At 38.3% G+C, this 26,555-nt stretch overlaps 1 protein-coding gene across 2 annotated transcripts in view; it reads right to left on the bottom strand.

Annotated features, from left to right (window-relative positions):
- The window catches only part of ADK (adenosine kinase), a 616,356-nt gene that overhangs the window by 263,517 nt on the left and 326,284 nt on the right, over positions 1-26,555 (bottom strand). For both annotated transcript variants that reach the window (XM_021006126.2, XM_021006124.2), the window contains 2 exons: positions 13,306-13,478; positions 7,330-7,438 (listed from right to left, as the gene is read on the bottom strand). In XM_021006126.2, coding sequence (XP_020861785.1) covers positions 7,330-7,438; positions 13,306-13,478 — 282 coding nt within the window. The remainder of the gene's footprint in view (positions 1-7,329; positions 7,439-13,305; positions 13,479-26,555) is intronic.

The raw sequence follows: 26,555 nt of genomic DNA, 5'->3' as shown, positions 1-26,555 counted from the left end.
ACCCTGCTGATGTCATTGGTCCTCTTCAAGAATGAAGGACCACCATCAACAACAATATCTAATCTAAGGGCAGATCTGATTGCTTCTACCTGCATAATATCTCTCCTATATCTCCCTATCTCTTCATTCAAACAGCTATCACTCTAGTTCAGGCTCTCACCTTTCCTGACAAGACTACTGCAATAGCACTCTCATTGATCTATTCCTTTCAAGTTTCTCCCACTCAGGGCTCCTAAAGCACATGCCTGAGCAGGCTACCCCAATACTCAATAAATTCAAATGGCTCCCTGTTAAGCTCCAGGATAAAATATAAATGCCTTTTTGGCATTAAAAGTCCTTCACATTCTAGCCACTGACTACCTTTCCAGGCTTAACCTTTTGTGCAGTCTATGATAAAGTCACACTGGTCTACTTGCTCTAACTTGCACATGACATTTTATCTCTTGTCCCTGTGCATTGTACTGGCTGACCCCATGCTTGGAATGTCCTTCCTCCTTATCTCTCAGGTTCCCTGTTGTTTGTTAAGACTTAGCTCAAATGCCACCTTCTCCAAGAGACTCTTCCTAGTCCCTCTCTCCCCGCACTTAAGTGTCTTTTCAGAGGTTACCTTCTGACTACTCTTTCTCTTTATTTTACATATACATATATATATACACACACACACACACGCACGCACGCACACATACATGCACACACCGTGTGTGCGTGCGTGTGTGTGTGTGTGTTTGTATTCCATGCACCTAGTTATTTTCACATTTATCTCCCCCATTAAAAGTATGACCTCCTTAAGGACAGGGATTGTTTTTGCCTTTCTTTGTAAGTCCAGTGCTTAGCACAGTGCCTGGCACATAGTAAACACTTAATAAATGCTTGTGGACTAAATGACATGCCTTAGAAATATAATCCTCCACGAGAATGGTAGTTATTTGGAAATTAACATGACACATCAGAAATGGATGGCTGGTGCCCTGTTTCAGTTCTCATAAGTATGACTTAACAAGAGTGGAAGGTTTGGGGATTGCTGTCAGGACATGATAATTTAAAATACCCCAGAGTACACTGAGTGTTATAGAGGCATCTATGTAACCCATAGCAGTTAGTGGACATTTCCATTCCTGCCAATCTCCACATATAACATTTCTAAGTTTCCTACAAAATATAGCACCATGCCAGCTCATTGGAGTATATGACTATGTTGTATACCTTAAAATTTAACCACTACATGGAAAATATTATAATAAAAGTGACTTCATGACTCATCTATCTAAAGAGGATACCGAACAAAAGGCCCTTATTTATAATAATTTTGTTTTAAAAAATTAGCAATAAAAATTAAAAACAAACAAAACCCTGAATTGTATGCTGAACCTGACTTTTATTTAAACAGTGTTATATAGTCCTGATATTAATGTTCCATTATGTGAAATCATGTTGAGACTACCCATTGTATCCACTATCCCACTCCAAAATATTTCTGCTTGGATACCTGTCCTCAGACACTAAGGCTACTATCCTCAGATAATAAGTTTCTCTTATGGTAGCAAGATTGCATGAGGTCTTTTAGCTGTTTTTGCTCTTTTTTTTAAACCACGTAACTTAGGGCCAAGTGATAAAGATGTGAATGCATATTACATGAATTCTTTAAGTGATTCCAGAAGCTCAAGAAAGTTCATCCTCCCTTCTTTCCACACTAATTATGGCAGTCAGTTGAATTGAATCTACCCCGAAAGCTGGCTGTCAAGAACTGGATCTCACAGATGAGAGGATATGATGGTATACTCAACGTTTATGTAAATGACTACTTTTGAACCATGCAAGGTGTTGAACCTACTTTTGAATAACTTGGTTTCTCATGATACCAAGTATAACCATTCTTCAACCAGGGCATTAAAGATATTTCTGCTGTTTTGAGGTTTATGAGGAAACAGGGTTTAGAACCAACCTCACTTTCAATCACATTGCCTTGTCCAGGGCTCCTCTGGCATCTTCACTGTTGGAAGCATGTTGTGTGGGTTACCTTTCTCTGAGAAATGGTGAAAGAGTCAATGTCTTTGCGTTTATCCATTTCCCATTTTTTAGTTTCAACAGTTTGCTGAAATATACCAGGTTGAAATTTTTATAATTATACTGATTAATTTTAATCTTCATCCTTTGTTCTTATATTATATATATTTCAACATTTACTTTCTCCAATCAATGAATTGATTGCTTCCTGAGAGATGATTCTCAACTCCCAAGACAATAAGCAATTCTGTCTAGGCTGTGAGGACACAGCAAACTTAATTTTTTATGACTGTATTGGGTGTCTACTATATGCAATACCTCCTGATTCTCTTTGTGAAGAAAATATTTAACATATAGAAGCCCAAGTGACTAATGTTCCCTTTGTTTCAAACTTTATTTTTTTTCAAGCATTTTTTTCTTTGACCACCCTCTGAAGTCACAGGGCAGAGAAGTTCCCTAGCATCAATGGACTTATCTTAAAAGATTTTGTTCTTGATATAATTTCTCTCTTTCCTTTATCCTCTGCAATAGACATTAGTGCAAATGCTTTTGTGGCCACCAGTCTATTTATGTTCATCATGAGCATGAGCACAGGAAGTGAAAGGGACCAATCATTCAATGAAATGATGCTTTCAGGCACAAGATAGAACCAATTCTACCAAATCCATTCTTTGCTACTCCAAGACGAATTTCAAATCTTGTCAGTTTGACCTGTGCATCATCTGTCTCTGTCCCTTTCCTTCCACTTGCATGGTGACTACTCTGGTTCAATCATTTGTTACTTTTTCTTGAACTGTTACAACAGACTCCTAATCGGTCTCCTTGCTCCAGGTCTTTACATTCTCTAATCCCCACTCCAGTGCAGATGCTAAACTGGTATTTCTTAGATACAGTCTGACCATAATACTCAATCTTCTCAAGAAGCTTCGGGGGGGGCTCAATACTACCTGTAGGATAAAATGCAAACTGTGCTGTTTGGCACTTAAAATCCTTCATCATCTGGAGTCATCCCTTCTTTCTAGACTCACTTCTCATTATTCTGTTTCACACATTCTATGTTCAAGCCAAAATGGGCTACTTGATACATTACATCTCCAGCCTCTGTGAGTCCATTACTACCATTTCCAAACCATACTTCCAGAAACCATAGCCTGGAGAAGCTAAAACACTCAGATTTGGAACTCCTGCCCTGGGGCCATGTTGTCCTTTTTTGTAAGAACCCACTAAATCTGGCTTTATACTATGTACCTGCTCTCTCCTAACCCCCTTTATGTACCTGCTCTCTCCTAACCCCCTTCTGCCTGTTGTTTTAAGAAACACTAATCAAATCAACATTATCACTGTTTCTAAAAAGGGAGTGTCAGTCAATTACAATATGACTCCATTCACCATTCCAGTGATTTCCCAGACACTCCTCTCCTCTATGTCCACTTCCCCCATAAGTTTCCCTCCTTTCTCATTTGTTTTACTTAATTTGTGTGTATTTTGTTTTTAACTATATATGTTGCTCCTCCCTGCCACACCAACCTTCAAATAAGATGTACTTGAGGGTAACCCCTACAAAGTTTCTAGCACGAGAGGTGTTTTAATAAATGCTTTTCAAATAAAACTGAATAGCCAGTTTTCGGCCACCCAGCATAAACTTGCAGAAACCTGGGTAAACCTCCATGACATGATGAAGCATCACAGTCACATGTTTTTGGAAGATTGATATATCATGCGTATGATTTCTTAATATTCAACTAAAGCAACTAATTCTAAGAATTATCCATTGCCTGTAACACACTCTCAGTTAAAAAACCCAAACCAAATATCACTGACATAGATAACTAATTAGAAGAACTTGAAGATTACAACGAAGGAAAAGAATTCTACACTGGATCAGCCTGTCACCTCTTAGCAGCATCCTCTCATTCCCCCTTGCACTAACACTACCCACCCTTTCTTCCCAAATTTATGCTCACTTCCTCTTCCTTGACTACTAACCATTCCATCTAAATTTCCTCTAAATCGGTGGCCAAGATAAGAAGAATTTTGGTGCTCAATGTACCCATGTAGACATTGTGTGGCTCCTTCCAAAACCCATCTTGCTCCCAAAAGATGAGAATTCCAACTCACATATTAACTCTAGTCACATGTAAAAACTCATCCGTGGTCATTTTAGGCTTTGAAGGTAAGAATCAAGGTGTAAATATGCCAAATTGGGAACTGATGGAGATGTATGGCATAAAGAGATCAATCTCATAGATGGCTGGAATAGTTACATGATAGGGGATGCCTTGAGGGAAGGTAAAGAAAGAAGGCTAAAGCAGGGGAAGAAAGTAAGTAAATAAAGGATACTAAGGGAATAATGGAAAATCTAAAAGTTTAGTCTAAACAGAATAACCACAGAACAAGTAAACCAAACTGATGCTCAAAACAGGTATCTTTGGTTGTTTTTTTTTCTTCCTCCAAAGTAGAGTCATCTCTTCTTCATAGTTTTCTTCTTCAAAGTACATGATAGAAAAAAAAATCCCCACTTACATGGTAGCTCAACAGTACTATCAATGCAGGCACAATTCCTCTAGAAATAATTCTATGTTGTACTTAAGAGGGAAAGAAGTAGGTCCGTCCCAGAACTCTCCAATGTAAAGAATCTGGCACTTAACTGCTTAATAGAATTAAATAGGATTTCCTTCCCATGAAGACTAAGAACCCCTACATTCTAACAACTTTAAATCATCAGTATCTACTTTTTGCCACGCTCAGTTTTCAATAGCACACATGTACAAGTTTTGTAAATAAGATTTCACAAAACAGAGTGCTAAATTCTTCAGTCAAACTCAATCTCTGAGTATCTTCTAAATATCTGGTCTTTACAATAGTTTACATGGAACATGTGTAATGAACAAATGGACTGTGTTTAAAACATTAACTGAAAGTCTGTTGTTTGGGATTCTGCATGCATTTTCCAAAAGGGGAAAAATTTAATAGTGGCTAGGTTTCCCAGGATAAACCCACAAAAGCTCATTTTATCTCTAACATCACTATTATATTCGGTTGGCGAAAGTGTATTAGACAAAACAATACTAGTAATTAAGCACAACAAAAATAACAAATAACAGTTTTCTAATTTACCTTAAGTGTTGCTGCTTGAGAAAAAAAGTTTCACTGGAGCAAGAATAGTAAGAAGGGACCTAAAGGAGGAGGAGGAACATGGAGATGGAGATTTTGAAAGGTAGATTTCTCAGTACTTTCAAGGTTTTTAGAGATTATTGGTACTGGGTTCTTTAATACGTCTGATTTCCCTTTACGCATGTCCTTTTCCTTGATACGAGTTTGTCAAGACTCCTACTCCTTTATTTATCACACTGGGTTCACTTCTACTTTGCACACAAATAAAACAGAGATGGATAAAGAAACAATGGAACAACAATGGTTTTCTTGAGTTAATAGGGAAGAAGCTGGAAGAGAGAGTAAGAAGAAAGCCTTGAAGATAATATCTACATCGTTGTGGATAAAGAAATCACAAGAGCTCCTCCTAATGACTCCACTCAAAGAGGGCATATTTCTGACCTGGTAGCATTTCTTGAGATTTCTCCATTACACCCTCATACCTCATACCCTCCCCCTTGCCATTCCCCTTTTCAGCCTCCTTTTGTATGTCACTTTCCCCTATTCAGTTGTAAACTTCTAGAGGGTAGGGAAGATCTTTCTTTTCCAATTTGTATCCCCAGCACTTAGCATACTGCCTTTGCACAATAGTAGGCCCTTAATAAATGTTTGTTGATTGCCTGGCCACCAGGCAATACAGACAGTTTCTTTATTACTATGTATAAAGAGTCCTGTGGGATTAGAAGATAGTTATAAGATGAGGGCAGGGAAGGAGTGCTGAACTGATTATCTCTTTGTATGAAAATTCATAAAGTTGAAAAATTAAAATACAGGGAACTCTGTCTTAGAAACACTGCTATTTTGGTACACAAAAAAACTGTCGTATGTCTTAACTATTGTAAGCAGTCTAGTATAGATCACAACAAACTTCAAACCCCAAGGTTTGTTGATTTTTGAAAAATAAAAATCCATAAGTGAAATAAAACCTCTTGATGGCATTTTAGCCCCCAAAGGAAAAGGCTACAAAATCATCAGTTTAGATCGAAAACTAAATTCATCGACAAAGGTATCACTGTTTGAAAATGAAAACCTGAGACTATTTATAGGAACAAATTAAAAGTTAAAATAATTCTGGGGAATAAACAAATTCCTGAAATGTTTTTTCAAATATGTGGCAGGAGCTGTGGGATGCCTCTCCTTTGTACAACCTTCAATGTTAGTATTTGTTTGACAGTTAAAAAGGGGCAGTCTCTGCTCTACACAAGAATCAATAACAGCCATGTAAAGCCTACAGTACTGCACACTAACAGGCTGGAGGAGACATTAACACTAGCTGAAAGAAATAACTATATTTTCAATGAATGTGTTCCTACTGGATAATCAATTTTTTACACTTTTTTGCCAGCTGTTCCCACACAGTTCAGGTAGCAGAATGGCAGCATCTGTTATACTAGAACCATAGATTATATACGCATTATGGGTCTATAATCTTTCATAGAAGCTTCTATTTAATTACTGATTGTGATCAACTACAGATACCTCACATTGACATGGAAACAAATTCTCTGTTTACCCAGAATTTAAACATCACCAAAGGAGTACTGGATTAATTCAGAAGGATTTTTTTTCAAGTAAAAAAAACCACCCAGTTTTAGAAATTAACTTTTTTTTTTTACATACTGTATGGCCCAAAAGATTTAATAATTCAAAGCATAGCCTGCTTCCCTGCCCAGATCCAAGACTCTTGTCATGATCAATGTTACTGAAATATTGAATTATAAGGTGTCACGGTAATTACTATGGAATAAATAGCAATTAAGATTTTTCAGGCAAATAAGCTCAAATTGTTTGCAATGAATAATTATGCTAATAATGTTTTTCTACATAATCCGGGCATCCTTCACAACAATTTGCCTTAAAAATGTGGAATGTAAATTTGCTGAACAAATATTACAAGAGCTCTTAAGAAAAAGGTTGGCTTAATAAGGCATCCTGTACTCAGTGTAAGCAAGTATCTATCTAGAATGGATCCAAACAGATGGAAACCAAAAAACAGACAACACAAACATACAATGGTTACATTTTCCCTCACTATTTGCAAAAGTGATACTACCATGTTTTGACTTGAGATTTGCAGGTTACATTAAGCAAATTATTTAACCTGTACAACAGCTGACAATCACAATTTGTAATGTCAATAAGTACCACAAATATAAAGTAATCCATACTTACTGCTATGTAATAAACTTTGGCTTTTTCTACCAACTTCCAGTTTTTTTCCAAGTCAAGATGTTTTTCCTTTTTATAACAATTGGCGGCAGCAAGATTGGCAACAAGGGACCTAAAATAACCAAGCAAAAACAGGTTTTCTTGCTATTGGAAAAACTGGTTGTATACTTTTGTAGACCATCGATTCCCAATATTTTGTGGGCTGTTCATTTTGTTTCAAACATGAACATAAGGTTCATTTTCTCTTGAGGACTTAAGTGAGATTGTCAAGTTACAAAGTATGTTTAGGACATTCATCAAGATGAGAAATCCGTATTCTAGAAACTTAAAACTACTAACTTAAAATGCTGAGAAATAGAAAATGAAAAGCATTTTTGGGCAATTTGAAATGCATGACTGACACATTTTAAAAGGTTAAAATTCACCTAAAAAGAAAAGAACATATTGGAATGTTAATGTGCAAAAGCGGATGATGAAAAGCTTAATCCTAATTACTGCAAAAATGTCTTTGTTTATAAAACATTTACAGATAGACTGTATTTTGTGTATTTATCCAAATGCTCTAAAAATCAAACCTAGGATTAATTTCATATTCCAACACATGTCTTCACTACATACTCTACAGTTACTATGGGGAATTAATTTGCAAAACATTACATTTTAAGGGCTGGAATCAATTAAAATTAGTTTCCACAGCTGCCAAGCCCCTGGGCTTCTCTCATGTTACAGCTGGAAAACTTAAGTACAACTCAGCAGCTCAGATTCTGCCCAAACTATTATAGTGACTTTTTAATTATTGACCAATGATCAAACCAGATAGAATAAAATTATATTTTATATTATGTCATTAAATAAAATTGATTATATGCTTTTTAAAGTCCACTGGTTCATACAGTGACCTTCTTTTCATTTCTAATATAGAATTACATAAGGGAAATGAAACAGAGACAAAGAAGAATGTGATTATTATTTCTTTTTCAAGTAAAAAGGTAATTGTCTTGGCACTTATCATTCTAGGCTGTTCTATATAGTTCTTTGTAAAAATAAAAATTTAATTTATTTCAAAAAATTCATTTCAACTCATTCATCCATCAGTTTATTATAGATCTTTCTCTCTCTTTCTGTTTTAGTATCCTATAGCCCCAAATGTAATTATTTTTAGCCTAGAAAAATTTGCCCCTTGCCCATAATCTTTTCACAATTACACATTATGAGGTATTGTGTAAAAAAAAAAGGCTCATAAGTGCTAAAGGATAAAGACATAGCACAGTATTTAACTATTTTTATTGAGAAACCAAAGTTAGTGGGAGTAGCTTTAGATTGATTTCTTCTAAAGAAAGATGGAGGGGTGGCTAGGTTGCACAGTGGATAGAGCACTGGCCCTGGAGTCAGGAAGACCTGAGTTCAAATGCGGCCTCAGACACTTCACACTTCCTAGTTGTGTGACCCTGGGCAAGTCACTTAACCCCGAATGCCTCACCTCCCCCCCCAAAAAGGAAAGTTGGTTGCTCAGCTTCCATACCTTCTGATCACAACCATAATAACACCATTCCGCTTTTCTTATATATCACAAATATTTTTAAAATGTCTTAGAAATGTTATTTCTATCTAAGAGTCAATTCCAGAGAGTTTCTCACTTTAAAAATGCATCATTTGTATAAAAAATGATACGGTTTGGAGAAATATTTCTGGAGCACTGAATAGAAATCATGTCAATTCGGTGGAGGTAGAAAATTATGAACAGAAACCTTCACAAACACAATGGTAAACCTATATTGATCTTCTACAGATGATTCATTTTATTTGGAGACAGAGTATGAAGAACAAGAGGGATGGATAAGGAAGCACCGACCACTCTTAAAAAGTGAACTCCAGGAAAGGCTTATATGTTTGAGATCAACATCATCAACATTAGAACTAATTTTTTGTGAAATGACTCCAGTTCTCCAACAGAGAAAATTGACTTCACTATTCAATAAATGAGTATCTACTATAGATATCACTTTAGCAAATCATAACTGAATGAATGAAGAAGAATTTAAAGGAAAAAGAAGCCTAAGAGGAAAGGGTCTTAACCTTTTATTAGCACAGACCATATGACATCTAAAGAGACTTGTGTTTTACCACTTTAGAATGAGTATAAAACTGGTCTTGGGGAACACCTGAGAATCCTTGTTCATGATTCATGGTCCAAAGATTTAGGGCTGGAAGTTATTTGATGATCTCATTTTATAAATAAGGAAACAGAGGTCGAGATGTTAAGTATCTTGACCAAGTCTGCACAGGAGGAAAAGTAAGAATTCTAGTCAAAGTCTTCTGATTCCAAATCCAGCAGGACCACTGACCTACTAACATACTTGGATGCTCCCAACTGTTGGCTCTGCTCCTCAGAACGTGTACATTTCAAAAGATCTATGATCTCAATGTGGAAGTTGCTTTGACTGCAAGCCATTCATGTTTTTTCATTGTATCTCACTTTTCCTTTTTTTCCAAAGATCTTCAATACAATCTGCCCAAAGAGTTGGAGAGCTTCCTCTACAACACTTTACACCATTCATGAGCACCGATTTTGTTGTTCTTCACTTTCACCATATGAGCAGCCCACTTAATAATAATAATAACAACAACAACAACAACAACAGTCAAATTTATATAGCGCTTTAAGGTTTGTGAAGCACGTTAGAAATGTTATCTCATTTCATACTCACAATATCCTGAGAAGTGGATGATATCATTACTCCCATTTTATAAATTAAGAAACTGAGGCAGGCAAAGATTAAGTGCCTTGCTTAAGGTCAAATAGTTAATGAAGTATCTGAGGCAGAATTTGAACTCAGCTCTTCCTATCTCACCTAGCTGCCTCTGCACAGGAAAAACCAAATGGTTTTTAGTGTTTCCTTTACTTATTTCTCTAATATTCCGAATTGTGCCTTTAAATATTGTTACATGTGTCTACCATGTGCTTAATATTTGTGAACTCACATCCATCTCCCTGCACATATGTACAAATCTGTGACTCCTAGGAAAATAAAGTAAGTTGTCTTAAGCAAGTCATTTTGCTTCTCTAGGACTCAAATTCTAGAAATGTAAAATGAAAGGCTTGGCAAAGAGTATCTCTAATAGGTCTCTTTTCAGTCCAAAACTCTATGATTATCTGATTTAACAGTGCACTGATGCCTGAAGTTCCTAGACAACAGTAAAGGAAGGCAAAGAAAGAGCATGATTTGAAATAAGAGGGGAGAAAGAGAAAGGGAGAAAAAATAGTGGGGGAAAAGACAGAAATGCATAGAATAATAAGAAAATGAAAGACACAAAAAGGAAAATAATGACAAACTATTTGCTAGGAAAACTTTTTATAAGACCATTTAGCTGGCAAATTTATTACTGCTCCTGAAATCACACAATGAAGTCTTTATAAAATAGATCTCACATCAGTATTTCAACTAGTGAATTTCAAGAAATACATTCAGAAATCCAAATACAAATTTTGAATAAGTTTTGCTACTGACATTCAAGAAAACCTTGGAAAATATTTTTTTAAACATAAAACCAACATTTTAAAATTACAGAACTATGAAAGATTAGCATGGAGATTTTTACTAGAGAAAAGACACAGAGGAAGTAGATATAGATCTCTTGTAAGGAGGATAAATATTAAGTGAAGAAAAAGGACTGGCCAGAAAAATTTTGTTCCAAAACATGAAAGATCTCTAATGTCCCTCCTAGATGTAGTATATTATACATCTCTATTCCTAAAAATATTACTTATTCATTTCATTGATGCAATGAATATTCACTGAATTCCTCAGCTATCCTCAAGACTTGACCTAGATGTTCTATGGTGAAGGGACCCAAAAGGAGATAAGGTTTCTACCTGTCAGGATTCAAAACCAAGAGAACAGGAAAGGTTCTTAAGGTATTGTCTATGGGAGAGATGACCTTGTGACGTAGTCATTATTATTCAATCATTTATGTTCTAGTGCCCAAGAACCCTGGCAACTAAAGGTACGACTTGAATCCATAAGACTTTTTTTTTTTTTTAGGAGCCTGCCTACTTAACAATCTTGGCAATAACATAATAATCAACTGACAACTAATTACATTCTAGCTGTTTGGAATGAGAGACACAGTAATTTGTCCCTTTCCCACTGAGCTTGAGGCAGAATAGGTCTCAGGAAATTGAGTCCCCTAATGAGTCATGTGGTTGGATGGAAGAGGCAGCCTTCTCTATTCAAAGAGAAGGCCTCCTTGTACCTAAAATAGAACTGGGGTGAGGGCAAACTGACGTTGCAAAGAGCTTTCAATGCAGAACGTGTGTTGTTGCCTACATTCTTTAGGGGGAGGAACTGAGGAGTGGCACAGATAATCAAAGAGGTGAACTAACTAAACTACAAAAATTGGTTGAGACTTAAGAATAGCCAGGAGGGTTCTGCACTCTGGGCTTTTTCAATCAGAGAATCATAAAATTTGGGAATCAGAACTGACCTCCGTGGCCACCTGTCCAACTCATTCAGAAAAAGAATCTTGAATATAATTATTTTCTCTTTTTCTTCCTCGTGTCTTTTCTGCAGGAACAAAGAGATGCTCTATTCTTTACTTCATCTGTAGGAAAGCTCCATCTAGACCAAAAGAAGAGGGCAAGGAGCTTTCTAAGGGCCCTTTCCCTCTCTGTCTTGGAGAATCAGGGAACAGTTCTGTAGAGGAGGGTGTAACGGGGTTACCTTCGAGGACACAGGAAGCTAGCTCTCTCTGCCTTTCCCTGTGCTAAGAATCATGATGGCTGCAATGGCTTTGTATTACATGAGAACCAACTGGGTTCAGGAAAGATACTATGATTTCATTTTCTTTACAGGAATAGTTGTATGTTTTATACGATTAGTGTTACTATTAAGAATTATATTAAAATTTATAACAGCTATTTTCATAGATCTATATATTTTAGGTTGTTAGAAATTTCTCCACATATTCACGTACTTGAAAGTTCTCATTAGTTGTGCCTCTCTATCTCAAACGAAATTGTTAATCTATTAACATGGGTTTAGCCTGCCAAGTATGATATTGCCCATTAGTAAAAATATCCCCAAATGAAGAAAGCTCTCTATTTTAACATATTTAGTGGAGAAATCAGAAACCAGAACCATGTGTACACCATTGTAGAGGAAGGAAAATCGTCACAGAGTTTTTGGTTTGTTTTTTCAAAGAGTCTATGAACTATGTACAACAAAGCACTCTGAACCCAAAAAAATGACACCACCAAAAGAGAAATTTCAACCTGTCACCAAATAGAGATCATTACAATGTTTTCTGTGTCTACACACAAAGTGCTTGCTTCCTTTTCTCCTCTGCCTTTTGAAACACTTCTTCAACACTCACTTTAAGCCTCTTGTAGGCGGCTTTTACTGGTTCCCCTTCCCTCAGCTCCTGTCTTCTCACTGGGGATATCTCCATCTACTCTCTATGGAACTTGCACATGTCTGTTTATGTGCATGCTGTCTCTGTCATTACAAGTTCCTGGAGGGCAGTAAATACACACACACACACACAACCTCAGAGCCACTCACACATAGTAGTAATTGCTTTAAAAAAGCTTTTTGGTTGATTATTTGTTGCTTACTCATTTTCAGTCATGTCCGACTCTCCATGACCCCATTTTGGGGTTTTCTTGGCAAAGACACTGGAGTGGCTTGCCGTTTCCTTCTCCAGCTCATCTTATCGATGAGGAAACTGAGGCAAACAGGGTGAAGTGACTTTCCCAAAATCACACAACTGGGAAATGTCTGAGGCTGGATTTGAACTCAGGAAAATAAATCTCCCTGAATGCAAGCTCAGTGCTTTATCCACTGGGTCACCTAGCTGTCCTAATAATTACTACCCAATAATATTAAAAGGTCAGAAACATAGAATTCCAATTCCAAATTCTAACTTCTCTCTTACCAACATTTGTCTCAGTAACTATTTTCACAAGAAATCTGGTCTGACCTATTGTCACCGGTGATGCAGGCAGCACAAGTTCCTGTAGGCTGCTCATTCTGTTCATAGTAATGCGCATCCACATGGGCTTCTGCAGCTTTCTTCTTCAGGATCTCACCAAATTTGTCCATGCCAATGCAGCCAAAGAATGTTGCTGCTTTGAATGGTCTTTGAATCATCCACTGAAAACAAAAACACAAGAAATTCCATACTTATAATGATGAAGCTTCTCTCTGAGTGTTGGCAGGGTGGTGTCAAAGAACATTTCTGCAGGCACTTTCCAAGCTGTCAGAAATAGATCCTAAGTATTCCTCTCATGATTCCATTCAAAATCTCTCATCTTAAAACAATATCGAGTATTTACATTTTACTTTAAGGTGTGAAAGGTGTTTCATGTAGGGAATTTCACTTGACTTTGACAACAACCTTATGAGGTTGGTACTAACGATAATCCTAATTTTTCTAATCAGAAAACTGAAACTGAAGGAAGTTAAATAATTTGTTTAGGGTGACACAGCTAGTAAGTATCTGAGGGAGGAATCCAACTCAGATCTTCCTGACTTTGTACTGAGTATGTATTTTTAATTTATGCAACTCACTGCAATAACAAGCCCCTCTCTGGGACTCAGTTTCTATATATATAAAATAAGGAAGAGATGGCCTGTAATTTTATTTCAATTAAATCTGACATTCATTGAATGCCTAAGTGATAACATAAGGGATAATCTTATGGATACTGGACTTAGCCTCAGGCAACTTGGATTTGAAGTCTACGTACCTCTATGATGGATAAGCAACCTCTCAACCACTTTGGGCTTGGGTTTCCTCATGTGTAAAAGTATTATTTGCGGGATCTAATGTATTAAAAGCCGTTAATAACATTTCACGCATAATACAAAGGTCAACACTGATTATGATGATATGTGCTAGCAGTTCCCTCGAGGACCTTACTTCTGTGACTGCATCACTCCTACACCATGATGCATAGTAATTCTACAGAGGTTTGGCATGTTATTTTTCCTTAGGAAATCCATTTTTCATTGAACAACACTGCTGGGAAGTATCAAGTATATATGTTAATTATAAATTATTTGAATCTCTTCATTAAAGAATCTGTACCAGGTAACCATCATTCCTCAATCTCAGTTATGGGCTGTGCCAGAAAGTAATAAAATTTAATTTTTCTTAATTAATTCTAAGGTCTTTGGTCCCATGACCCTATAAGTAGGCTTAAAGTCTACTCACTTCAGCTAGTGACTACTTACTTATCAGCAGGTAGCGCAGCTGCTTTCCCCCAGACTTTGTTGCTGTTCAGTCATTTTTTGGTTATATCCAATTCTTCATGACCCCATATTTGAGGTTTTTACAGCAAAGATACTGGAGGGGTTTGCCATTTGCTTCTCCAACTCACTTTATAGATAAGGAATTGAGGAAAACAGAGTTAAGTGACTTGCCCAAGGTCACCCAGATAGTAAGTATCTGAGGCTGGATTTGAACTCATGAAGGTGATTCTTCCTGATTCCACTACTGGTGCTCTATACACTGAGCCACCTCACTGCAGAACTCAAAACCTCTGCCTTTTCTCCAAATTTATAATCAATAAATGAACTTGTCTAAATGTTGTCCTCAGAGCTGGAACAGAGGCTCTGCCCCTAATTCTGTGCCTTCTCAGTTTTCCTTGTACTACCCTGATTTGTGTGCATGCTCTACTCCCACAGAGAATGAAAGCTCCAGCAGGGCAGGGACTCTTTTGTTTGTGTCCTGGGGTCCCAGAACCTAGTAGAGTGCCACACCAGAAGTCAATAGCAACTGTCTGTTTAATTTAACTGAATCTCCAAGAGAAGGTGGTGGATCTGGGAAATAAAGATGAACTGAAAATCAGCGGTCACTCAGCTAACTAGTGTGACTTGTTTACTCTCAGAGATCTTCAGCTATCCAGCTTACTCTATGCCACCTTTGTTTCTGGTAATGCACAGAATGTCACTGGGATGGAAGCTGACTGAGTTTCCTTTTGAACAAGGAGCTTGAGGCTAAAGTTGGAACTATTCCTTAATGATATTTATTAAGCACTGAATGTGTACAGAATGCTTTATTAGACACCACAGAGATAAACAAAGGGCAAAGAAAAACAAGAGACCCAGCCATGGCTCTCAAAAATTTTACAACATCCTTGCAGAGATAAAGCCCATTACACGTGATGTAAGAAACTGGCAATGTGGCTCATTTGTAACTAAATTCTGTCTTTTAGTTAGAACACAGGGACACTTTGCTTGACGTGTGTTCCTGATGTTACAATACAATCATACTAAGATGTGGGTGACCACAGTGTGAGGGCAGTTGGTCAGGAGAGTTAAAAGAGGAAAGGGATGGGTACTAATCCTCTGGTAAATACAAGATATGACCATGTGATGGGCAAAGGTCCAACAGGAGAAAGTAATGCCTCCTGGAGTTACTGAGGGTCAGAAGTCAGCTGGAAAAGTATCTTGCTTAAAGTAGACATTTAATAACTAAAGAAAGAATCCTAAGGACCAGGCACAAGGCAGTTAACGATTTCCTTACAAAGACAGACCAGACTTTCAAAGCAGAGACTACAAGTATCTCCTCTACAGGATAGGACAAAAAACTGGGAATCCAAAGGACAAGGCAATAATTAATTGTCAGAAGTAAGTCAAGGGACTAGAAGCTAAGTAGCCTAATGTATAAAGCGCTGGGCCTGGAGTCCTAAAGAGATAAGTTTCAATACTGCCTCAAACACCTCTTACTGTGTGGCCCTGGACAAGTCACTTAACCCCTGTCTGCCTCAGCTGCCTCAATTATAAAATGGGGTTAATAATTAAACCTACCTCATAAGGCTACTGTGAGGAGGAAATGAGATAATAATGAAGTGCTCAGCACAGTGTCTGGTACATAGTAAATGGTATTTAAATCCTTATTTCTACCCCCTTTCCTCTCTCCCTGGGTACTAGGATCAAAGTGAGAGAGGACGATGCAACCCACTAGTCAAGGTAAAGGTCTGGGAAGGGGAAGACAATACCGCCACAAAATGGGGCCAGAACCCATTGGCCACTGATACCTTCAGGAAACTATGGGTTAGCACATTCAGGAAAAAAAAAGTTTTACTATGAAACTGTTCATTAAATAATCATTTAAATGAGAATGAAATAACAAAGTACTTAATGAGTACTCATTCATTATTAAGTAAATTTCTCTTTTGCTTATTGTTGAAGTCAAAGGTTTTTTGAGGGGTGGGTAGAAAGGAGAGTGTAGACATGTGATTTCATTGGCCATAAGGAACTCTGACTGCAGGAACTCTCTCCACTAATGCACATCAATTACTGGTCTAGAACGGGATCAGAGATGATTCTCTGTGGGCAATAAAAGGCTGATGAACTTGACAAAGGTCTCCCAGTGAACAGTTCACATTTCTATAGAAGACTCACAAGGTGAATGACATATCTCATTTCATTGTATGCATGTCAAGGTGGAATAGGTCAGAGGGCAGGTGAACCCTGAACTGATCACTAATTTACAGAAATGGCAACAGGTGCTTCTGGTTCTTTGGGTACTTGCCAGCAAAGACCACAATGGCAACAGGAAGTGAGGCTGCAATCACACTTTAATAAGGATATAAAAGGAGTAGGGCAGAGACAAGGTACAGAAGCAGATGGCCTGGGGACAAGGGATGGGACAGTGATGGAAGGCTGGAAGGGTGGGGGGGGGCAGACAATATTATTCATGTGACCCTGGATTCCTGTGGAACATGAAATCTTAGGAGCTGAAGGAGTGCTCAGGAGGCAGGAGTTTGGGGTCCCATTTTTAAAGTTTTGGTGGGGGACAGATTAAGTCTTATTTGTGCCATCACGTAGCTAATTCACTAACTCAAAGTTTTCAGTAAAATTTCCAAGTGAAAAAATCCACGTCATTGCAGAGTTACCAGCACCACATTTAGTTTTCTGCTGGTCTGGAACCTGTCTCAGATGTACATATCATAGCAACAAAAGCCCATGGCAGAGGCTTTTCCCTTGATTCAGCACATATCAGGATGTGATTTGTAAATAATATACAATAATTCAATTTGTAACTTACATCCCTTTGATCTTTGGGACACTTTGTATGTGACATCTAGGTTCCCCATCGCAATCTTGCTTCCTGCCATTGTCCCTTTATACTGGCCACTTATAAACATACCAACTAGAGGGGGTGATGTGTGGTAAGGAGGACCAGAATAAGATATGATTTTTAACACAATCCACCCTCTGGTTCCCGAACCACCATCATTCATCACCATGTGTATGTATTAATCTAAACAAAAAAAAGCAAGCACAATAATCACAATAACCTCAAAGGATCCTTACAGGAATCCTGCCTCTTTGCCTGAAAAAATCTAGGAAAAAAGATCACTAAAAATTGTCATTGGCCCTGGCAAGATGTTCTTGATGTCTGTGATGATGATACCAACAGTCTTTACTTGGTTTCTCATACAGAATATGAGGAAGGCTCGCCTTTCTTTCTCTTTCTTTCTCTCTCTCTCTCTCTCTCTCTCTCTCTCTTCTCTCTCTCTCTCTCTCTCTCTCTCTCTGTGACTTGCCCGGGGTCACATACCTAGTAAGTGTCAAAGTTTGGTCTGAGGCCAAATTTGAACTCAGGTCCTCCTGACTCCAGGACGAGTGCTCCATCCACTGTGCCAAGGAAGGCTCTTTATCTTGAACAGTCAATCCACATGCAAAAGGAGGACTTTAAAAAATCATAAACTCCTCCCTTCTGGCTAAGAGTAAGTCCAAAGCCAGTCTGTAGTCCATTCCCATAGCTCCCAAAGTACATTGTCTTTCAGCTAATTTATCAAATCCTTTGGCAATGTCCTCAATTCGGTCCTTTTGTTGTTATCCATAGCCATCCTTGTGTCCTTCAGCTTCCTATAGACCTCCTTCCTCTACAATTCCCCATTGTACAAGTCCAATAAGGGCCCCCATGCCTGTCAGGACACATCCCACTATACGTTAGGCATGGTGCAGGATGTCTAGGGGTTCTGATGGGTGTTGCTGGGGCATCCCTGTATAACATGAGGCCCAGGTGCATGGTAACTGGGGTGCATGTCAAATTAATAAAAGTACTGGAGTATGGGTGTAGATAAGGTACTGGGGAATTGGTGGTGCACATGTCCACCATATTCCTTCTGGCTCTGCCAGCTGGGTTTGATTTATACAGATAGCGACTACAGTGTTGAAGTTTGCTGATTTGGTCCAAGTTTGACCTTCAGGAGCACGTATCTTCATCTGGAGACATCCTGTGGGGGTAGAATCTGAGCAATCTGTAACATCCACAGGTGTCAGGAACGCCACAGAGTCTTGTGCAATTGGGCTGAGGCAGTCCATGAGCAATGGCTGGCTGAGAACTGAAAGGTATCTTTTCCTCATCTGGCTGCAAACCTCTAGTGAGGTTAGGTGTATAGCAGTCAGCTAAGGTAGTGAATTATCCTCAACAAATTCTAGTGGGTCACAGCATGCTACTGGGTGACGTTCTGCTTGGCTGCTTTAGCCACTGCCACTGCTCTTTGATAGGGAACACCTACAGCCAGACAGCCAGAGTTGGGTGGGGGAGGGGGAGGATTCTGGACTTTTTAGGACATTATTGTAAGTTCAGGAAATTGCAAGAGATTCACACAGGGGCTTCACAAAACACTGTGGTGTGCTTGCTAGATTCTCCCAGGCACAGGAGGGTGGGCAAGATGAGGGTACATAGATCATGATGGTCCCAACATCACACCTCGATAGCGTGTTGAGCTAACTGGATAGGTCAGGTAAGGCAGAATAGACCCACTGGGCCTCACTGAATATGCTCATGCTTTCAAGATTGAGATGACTAAAGGAATGGATTCCATTTTGAGGGCTATATTTACCAGTGTTGGGGTCCTGGAAGTACAGTAGCTTATAATAGGCTTTGAAAGTTGGTCCTATAGATTTTGGTGGTGCTCAAGGCTTGAGTCTGGGTTCTGGCTGGTCCCTTGTCACCACACTTGAAGGACAACTGGAGGCTCCCAAGATTAGCAGATGGTCCTCCTGCAGAATTTCTCATTTGGCCACCCAGTGAGCTCAAACACCAGTTTTCATGACTCTGGCCCTCCTTATTGAGCAAGGTTCCTTAACATTTTTTTTCTACCATTGACCCATTTAAAACTCTTATGAAGCCTAATGGATCCCTTCTCAGAATAACTCATAAGATACATAGGATTACAAAGAAAACTTGAAATCAAGACATAATTTTTCACCAACTAATCTAATGATCCCCCTGAAAGAATTCTATCCATAAATGGTGGACCCCAGGTTAAGAATCCCTGTTACAGAACAAAAAAATGACTATGGAAGACTGTTCAGTACCCGAAATGCAGTTAGCTGTACTAAAGGTAGAAAATTTTGAAGCAGTATATGGAAAGCAAAAGCTTTGTTAATGGCAGGAAAGTTTGGGGTTCAGGCTGCAGAAGATTATCAGCAACATCGAGCCCCATTGAATTTTAAGAAAAAGATGGGGGAAGAGGAGTAGGAGGGTTGCTGATAGTGATGTGGTTGATTTGTCCTTTGTTTTCAAAGAGGACCAATAACATCACAAAATGATGTTTTGACTTGCTTGTGAATTGTACTTAAATGAGAAAGAGTTGCACAAAATCATTAGCCTCACTCTCTCTTCCAGGGCCATTAAAGTCTAGTGGCAAGACAAGGGCAAAATGATTGGCAATGGCCCAGGATGCAGTGGATGACCTTGGTGTCTTCAACGTCCAACCAAGCCCTAAGCACTACAAAGTGCCTGTTTCAGCCACCTTCATAGCCCCTGGAACAAATTGGTCTCATCTACCCATTCTGCTCAGGGAAATCTTCACACGCTTGGTATAGACATTCCCCTAACTCACCTGAGTTTGGGCTGTATGGAGTGTTAGGGAGGACTAGCACCTCTGCTGGAAGGGCTTGCCAAGACCTTTTCAGGGCTGCTCATCCACCTTTTGTGTCCACCTGCCACCCAACTCTCACCTGTGGCTCCAAGAAGCTGTAGTACGTGCAGGTGCCACATCCTGGTAAAACTGTCTTGGCAAATGGGATAAGCTAGGTTGACAGTGATATGGTTTAAAGGCTCGCAATTGGTACTGTAGTAGTGGAAATGAGGACAAATGAATTTTCATCATAAGTAAAAAATAAGACCAAACTCAGAGAATAGCAGCTTCAAATCAAGGCCTTTCAAAATATAAACTTAACATATAAGGGCTTCTTTTAATGATATAGGCTAGGTCTGAATCACAAAAAAGTTGAAAGGGATCCTGGGATGATGAAATAAAAACAATAGCTACTGTACAGTGGATAGTGTACTGGGTCTGAAGTCAGGAACGCATGAGTTCAAAGCTGGCCTCAGACACCTGCCATGTAACCTTGGGCAAGTCATTTAATCTGTATACCTCAGTTCCTTAACTGAATAATGGGGATAACAATAGTACTACCTCCGAAGATGGTCCAAATCGGGTAATTGTAAAATGTACTTAGCACAGTGGTTAGCACACAGTAGGTGCTATACATACATACATACATACATACATACATACATACATACATATGCTTATTCACTTCGGGGGAGGGAGTCCTTTTCCCACATGTTTTCTCACTATATGGATTTTCTCACATCCATGGTGTGGATTTCTGTGGAAGACTATACCTCTTGTGTATGTATGTGGAGGCAGGGGGAAGCGGGGGAGCAGGAAAGAAGATTTGTAATTTATATTCCTATTTGGTTCCACTAAATGTCCTTTGCTTTAAATTACTGAGTCTCTTGGTTGATCTGACCAAAGAAACATCAGTAAGGAATTCTGAAAGCATGGTTTTGACAGACCACAAAAGTGTTATGAACCTGGAGTTATTTTTCAGAGAACAGGGGTGGCATGAAGAGAGACCCTGTAATATATGAGGAAATAAATGAGCAAAATTACATGGAGTGTATCAGAAATGGAAGAAAAAAATTTGTGAAAGCAGGGAAAGACCAGTAACACACACTGAGCTGGTAACAAACAAGTAGAAATCAAATATGCACAATCATTTAAAATGTAATTGCTGGTCAAATATTTTCACATGCCTAAAGAATAACTCCAACACTTTCACAAGAGAAAAACAACAGTTAGATGAAAAGAACAGTAGATAGAATCAAGGAGTTTAATCCACTAGTTATTATATTAACTCACAATATTCAGAACAAGCAATTTCTCCAGATGTCCCAACATCTCCATTTAGTCTGTCCCAACCACTGCTATCCAGTCATCTCATTCTTTCCAGAATGCGTTCACCATTTACTGTTGAGTATGCAGAGCTTTAACCAAGAATTCTTGCACTCAGTGCAAATTTGAGATTGTAGTGGGGCTAGCAGACATCAGGACACAAAACTCAATGTGAGATGGGGATGGAGAGTGAAAGGAGAGATTGAGACTCCAGGTGTCTTTTTTGTGCATAGGAGAATTACTATGAGTATCACCTAGGAAAGGAATCTGGCCCCAACATCAAAACAAAGCTGATAACTGCACCTAAGCCCCAAGCGCCTAAAAGGAGGCACAAGTGGGGACATGGGTTCAAGAGGGTCAATTCTGGCAGTAGCAGGGTGGTAATAATGCAGGGATGACACTGGACCACAAAGTGAAAGGAAAGTATGATATGACAGCTACAGGGAGGAAATACATCTCCCCCAGCCTATCTCAGTACACTGGGGAAAAATTCTGGTCAGTCTAACTTAATTAGTGCTCTACTTGCATCACTTCCGTCATATAACATTTAATCATTACAGTTCTATCTCTGGTGATACTAACTTCTCTTTCAATATGCCTCAGGTCTTGGCTCACTGACTTCCTTTACTGGTTTCTCACTGACACCAGCACTATTCTTTGCTGTGGCTCCTTTTTACACATCTTCAATTATGCAATAGGGACATAAGCATTTATCTTTTCTCTTACATGGTTTGCTGAAAGGAGCTCATAATTTGCTTCTGAACCCATAAAATCTCAATAATTATGAGAAATAAACTAAGGGGGGAATGATAAATGTTTCGAGGAATATTTAGCCCTAGTTTGGGGGTATAAATATACAAAAGAATAAGACTCAATATATTTTCCTACCCTCCTGCGAGGCTTAACTTCCTTTCCTAGAACTGACTGTAGATATTAAGACTATAATATTACTTTGGTTAGATGCTGGATCAAAGCCTGGAGTTGGAAGGTAGATTCTATTTGGGCAGGCACCTGAATTTCTTAGCTATTTCAGGAACCAATATACTATTATTTAATGTGAACTTAGTGTACAGAAGTGATGTGTTTAAGGATAGCATTACCTCTCTTTCTTTAGCTGCTGGACAGTTCTTTCCCCCAAAACCTTTGTCCTGAGTGTTGTGCTATTCAATTTTTTCATCAATAACTTGAATAAAGGCATAAATGTCATACTTGTCAAATTTATATATAGCATGAAGCCATGAGGGACAGCTCTCACAATGAATAAATGAGTCAGAATCCAAAAAGATTCTTTACAGGCTCAATCCATGGTTCTCAAACTTTTTTTTAAATCTCCAGATACGTTTACACTCTTAAAAATTTCTGATGCTCTCCAAAAAGCTTGTGTTCATGTGAGCTACAGCTATCAATATTTGCCATAAATGAAATGTTTTAGTAGTATTATGAAAATAGTTTTGACCTCATGCACGCCCTGAAAGGGTCTTAGGAACCATGAAGAATCCAAAGACCACACTTAGAGAACTGCTAGGTTAGAACAATCAACCAAATCTAATAGTATAAAACAGAAAATAATAAGGATATGACATTTATATAAAACTATAGCATTTGCCAGGTGCATTACCTATATTTAAGCCTCCCAACAACCCATAAGGTAGAACTCAAAGGCATCATAATCCCTATTTTACAGATAGAGAAAGTATGTTAGGTAAAATGATTGGTCTGTGGTAACTTACTAAAGTAGATGTCAGCGGCAAGATTCCATCTCGTAATCTTCTAGACTTCAAGTCCAGCTCCATGTTCCTACTACCAGACTGCCTCAAGGATGAAGTCCAACACCAGATAAAACAATCACAAGTATGAAGTACATGAGGTATTGACCAGATGATCTGGGGGTTTTAGTAGATCACAAAATCAAGGAGATAATAGTGCAACAAGGCACTTTTGCTGCTTGTGCTAATTTTGGTCCAACAACACGAAGAAAGCACAGATATCTTGGATTATATCAGATAGCTGGACACAGGTCCACACAGTTACAGCCATGGTTTTTCCAGAAGCAACGTACGGCTGTGAGAGTTGGACTATAAGGAAAGCTGAGCACTGCAGAATTAAAGCTTTCAAACTGTGATATTGGAGAAGACTTTTGAGAGACTCCCTTGGACAGCAAGATCAAATCAGCCAACACCTAAAGAAATTAATTTAGGCTATTCAGTGGAAGGTCACATATTGAAGCTGAAGCTTAAATAATTTGGTCACATAATGAGAAGACGAGACTCATAGGAAAACAGCCTGATGTTGGGAAAGATGGAAAGCAAAAGGAAAAGGAGATGGCAGAGGATGAGATGGAGAGTGGATAGATAGGGTCATGACAACAAAGGACATGTCCTTGGAAAAAATTCAAAAGATAGTGGAGGACAGAAAGGCCTGGTGTGCCATGCTCCATGGGGTCATGAAGAAGTGGACACAACGTGAATAACTCAACAATAACAACAACAACAACAACAACACCTATGTATGTCATAAAATTTTTTAAAAATGAGTATCAGAATGCATTCTACATGGTGAACACTATTACAGAAAGTGATTGGGTAGTATCTTCTCAGAAAATGATGCCTTAAACAGTAAAAATCAGGTTGTTTTGTGCAGTAAGATCATCAATTAGATATATTAAATGTCAAAATCACTGCCAAATTAGAAGAAAGAATAAAAACGAAAATGCTCTGTGTCATTATAACAGCCACACTCTGACCTATTTGAATTAGGTGGTGCCTCTGAAAAACAGGAAATGGATAATGATAAAGATTCTGACACCATCACCATTTCATAGAGAAGTTTCCAATGTATAACAGTTATCAAAGGAGCCCAAAATATTGCAGAAACAACCTTGTCCAGCAAATTCTTTTTCTTTTTAATTCATGTGGAAAGGCATAGAGTCAAGGGTAGCAATGAATAGAATCAGGACCCTGTGTGTGTGTGTGTGTCTTAATCTGTTCATATAAAGAATTTCATATCACTGCAAAAGCCTGCAGGTGGCCTAGTTATTGCTAACACTTAAAAACAAAACAAAACAAAACAAAAAAACTATGAAAAAATGTGTTCCCATGTTAAAGAATACCATCCTTAAGTAGAACAATGGAAGGTACCGGTCTTATTTGAAACACTTTTTCTTAAAACGTTCCAATCATGACTCACTCAGTCACTGTGTCCTACTAACCTTACCATCATTGATCTAACTACATACTTCCCTCTTCCTGCACTGTATTTCCCCCTTATCCCAATTCATCTTTCAATTCTATAACACTCTCAATTTTTCTCCATCTTCATAATAGACTATAAAATGATCAGTCATATTCCACTTAGCTAAAAAACATGGCTGACAAATGGAAAAGAAAGTCCAAAAGCTTACTGAAGAAAATACTTCCTTAAAAATTAGAATAGAGCAATTGGAAGATAGTGACTTTATGAGAAATCACGACACAGTAGAACAAATCCAAAAGAATGAAAAATTAGAAAACAATGTGAAATATCTCTTTGGAAAAACAACTGACCTGGAAAATAGATCCAGGAGAGAGAATTTAAAAATTATTGGACTATCTGAAAGCCATGATCAAAAAAAAAGCCTAGACATCATCTTTTAAGAAATTATCAAGGAAAACTGCCCTGATATTTTAGAACCAGAGGGCAAAATAGAAATTGAAAGAATCCACTGATCTCCTCCTGAAAGAGATCCCCAAAGAAAAACTCCTAGGAATATTATAGCCAAATTCCAGAGTTCCCAGGTCAAGGAGAAAATAGTGCAAGCTGCCAGAAGGAAACAGTTCAAGTACTGTGGAAACACAATCAGGATAACACAAGATTTAGCAGCTTCTACATTAAAGGACTGCAGGGCATGGAATATAATATTCTGGAGGGCAAAGGAGATAGGATTACAACCAAGAATCACCTACCCAGCAAAACTGAGTATAATCCTTCAGGGGAAAAAATGGTCATTCAGTGAAATAGAGGACTTTCAAACATTCCTGATGAAAAGAACAGAGCTGAATAGAAAATTTCACTTTCAAGTACAGGATTCAGGTGGAATATGAAGAGGTAAACAGGAAAGAGAAATCATAAGAGACTTATTAAGACTGAACTATTTACATTCCTGCCCTGGAAAGATGATATTTATAACTCATGAGACCTTTGTCAGTATTACGGTAGTTGGAGGAAAAAATTATGTGTATTTATATGTAGACAGATAGATAGAGGGCACAGGGTGAGTTGAAGATTAAGGGGTCATATCTGGAGAATAAAATTAAGGGATGAGAGAGGATTATACTCGGAGAAGAAGAAAGGGAGAGGTAGAATGGGGTAAATTATCTCACACAAAAAAAAAAACCAGAAAAGTCTCTTACAGTGGAGAGGAAACGGGGGGAGGTGAGAGGGAATGAGGGAATCTTATTCTCATAGGATTTGGCTTAAGGAGGGAATAACAACACATTCAATTGGGTATGGAAATCAGTCTTACCCTACAGGAAAATAGGGGGAGAAGGGAAGAGAGCAGGGGGATGATAAGAGGAGGGCAGATTGGGAAAGGGGTAATCAGAAGTAAATACTTCTGAGGAGGGACAGGGTCAAAAGAAAGAATAGAATAAATGGGAGGGCAGGATAGGATTAAGGGAAATAGAGTTAGTTTTTCACAACATGTCTACTATGGACGTGTTTTGCATAACTGCACATGTACAACCTATATTGAGTTGCTTGCCTTTTCAATGAGGGTGGGTGGGGAGGGAGGAAGAGAGAAAATTTGAAACCTAAAGTTTTAAAAACATATGTTTAAAAAAAAAGTTTTCACATGCTACTGGGAAATAAGAAATATAGGAAATGGGGTACAGAAGTCTATCCTGCCCTACAAAAAAATAGAAGGGGAAGGGGATAAGAGAAGGGGAGAGAGATAGAAGAGAGGACAGACTAGGGGAAGGGATATTCAGAATGCTTGACATCTTGGGGTGGGGGAAGGGGGAGATGGGGTGAAAATTTG

The sequence above is a fragment of the Phascolarctos cinereus genome, unplaced genomic scaffold (genome assembly GCF_003287225.1).
Source record: "Phascolarctos cinereus isolate Bilbo 61053 unplaced genomic scaffold, phaCin_HiC Scaffold_3;HRSCAF=262, whole genome shotgun sequence".
Lineage (NCBI taxonomy): Eukaryota > Metazoa > Chordata > Mammalia > Diprotodontia > Phascolarctidae > Phascolarctos > Phascolarctos cinereus.
This window is presented reverse-complemented; position numbering and strand designations above follow the sequence as displayed.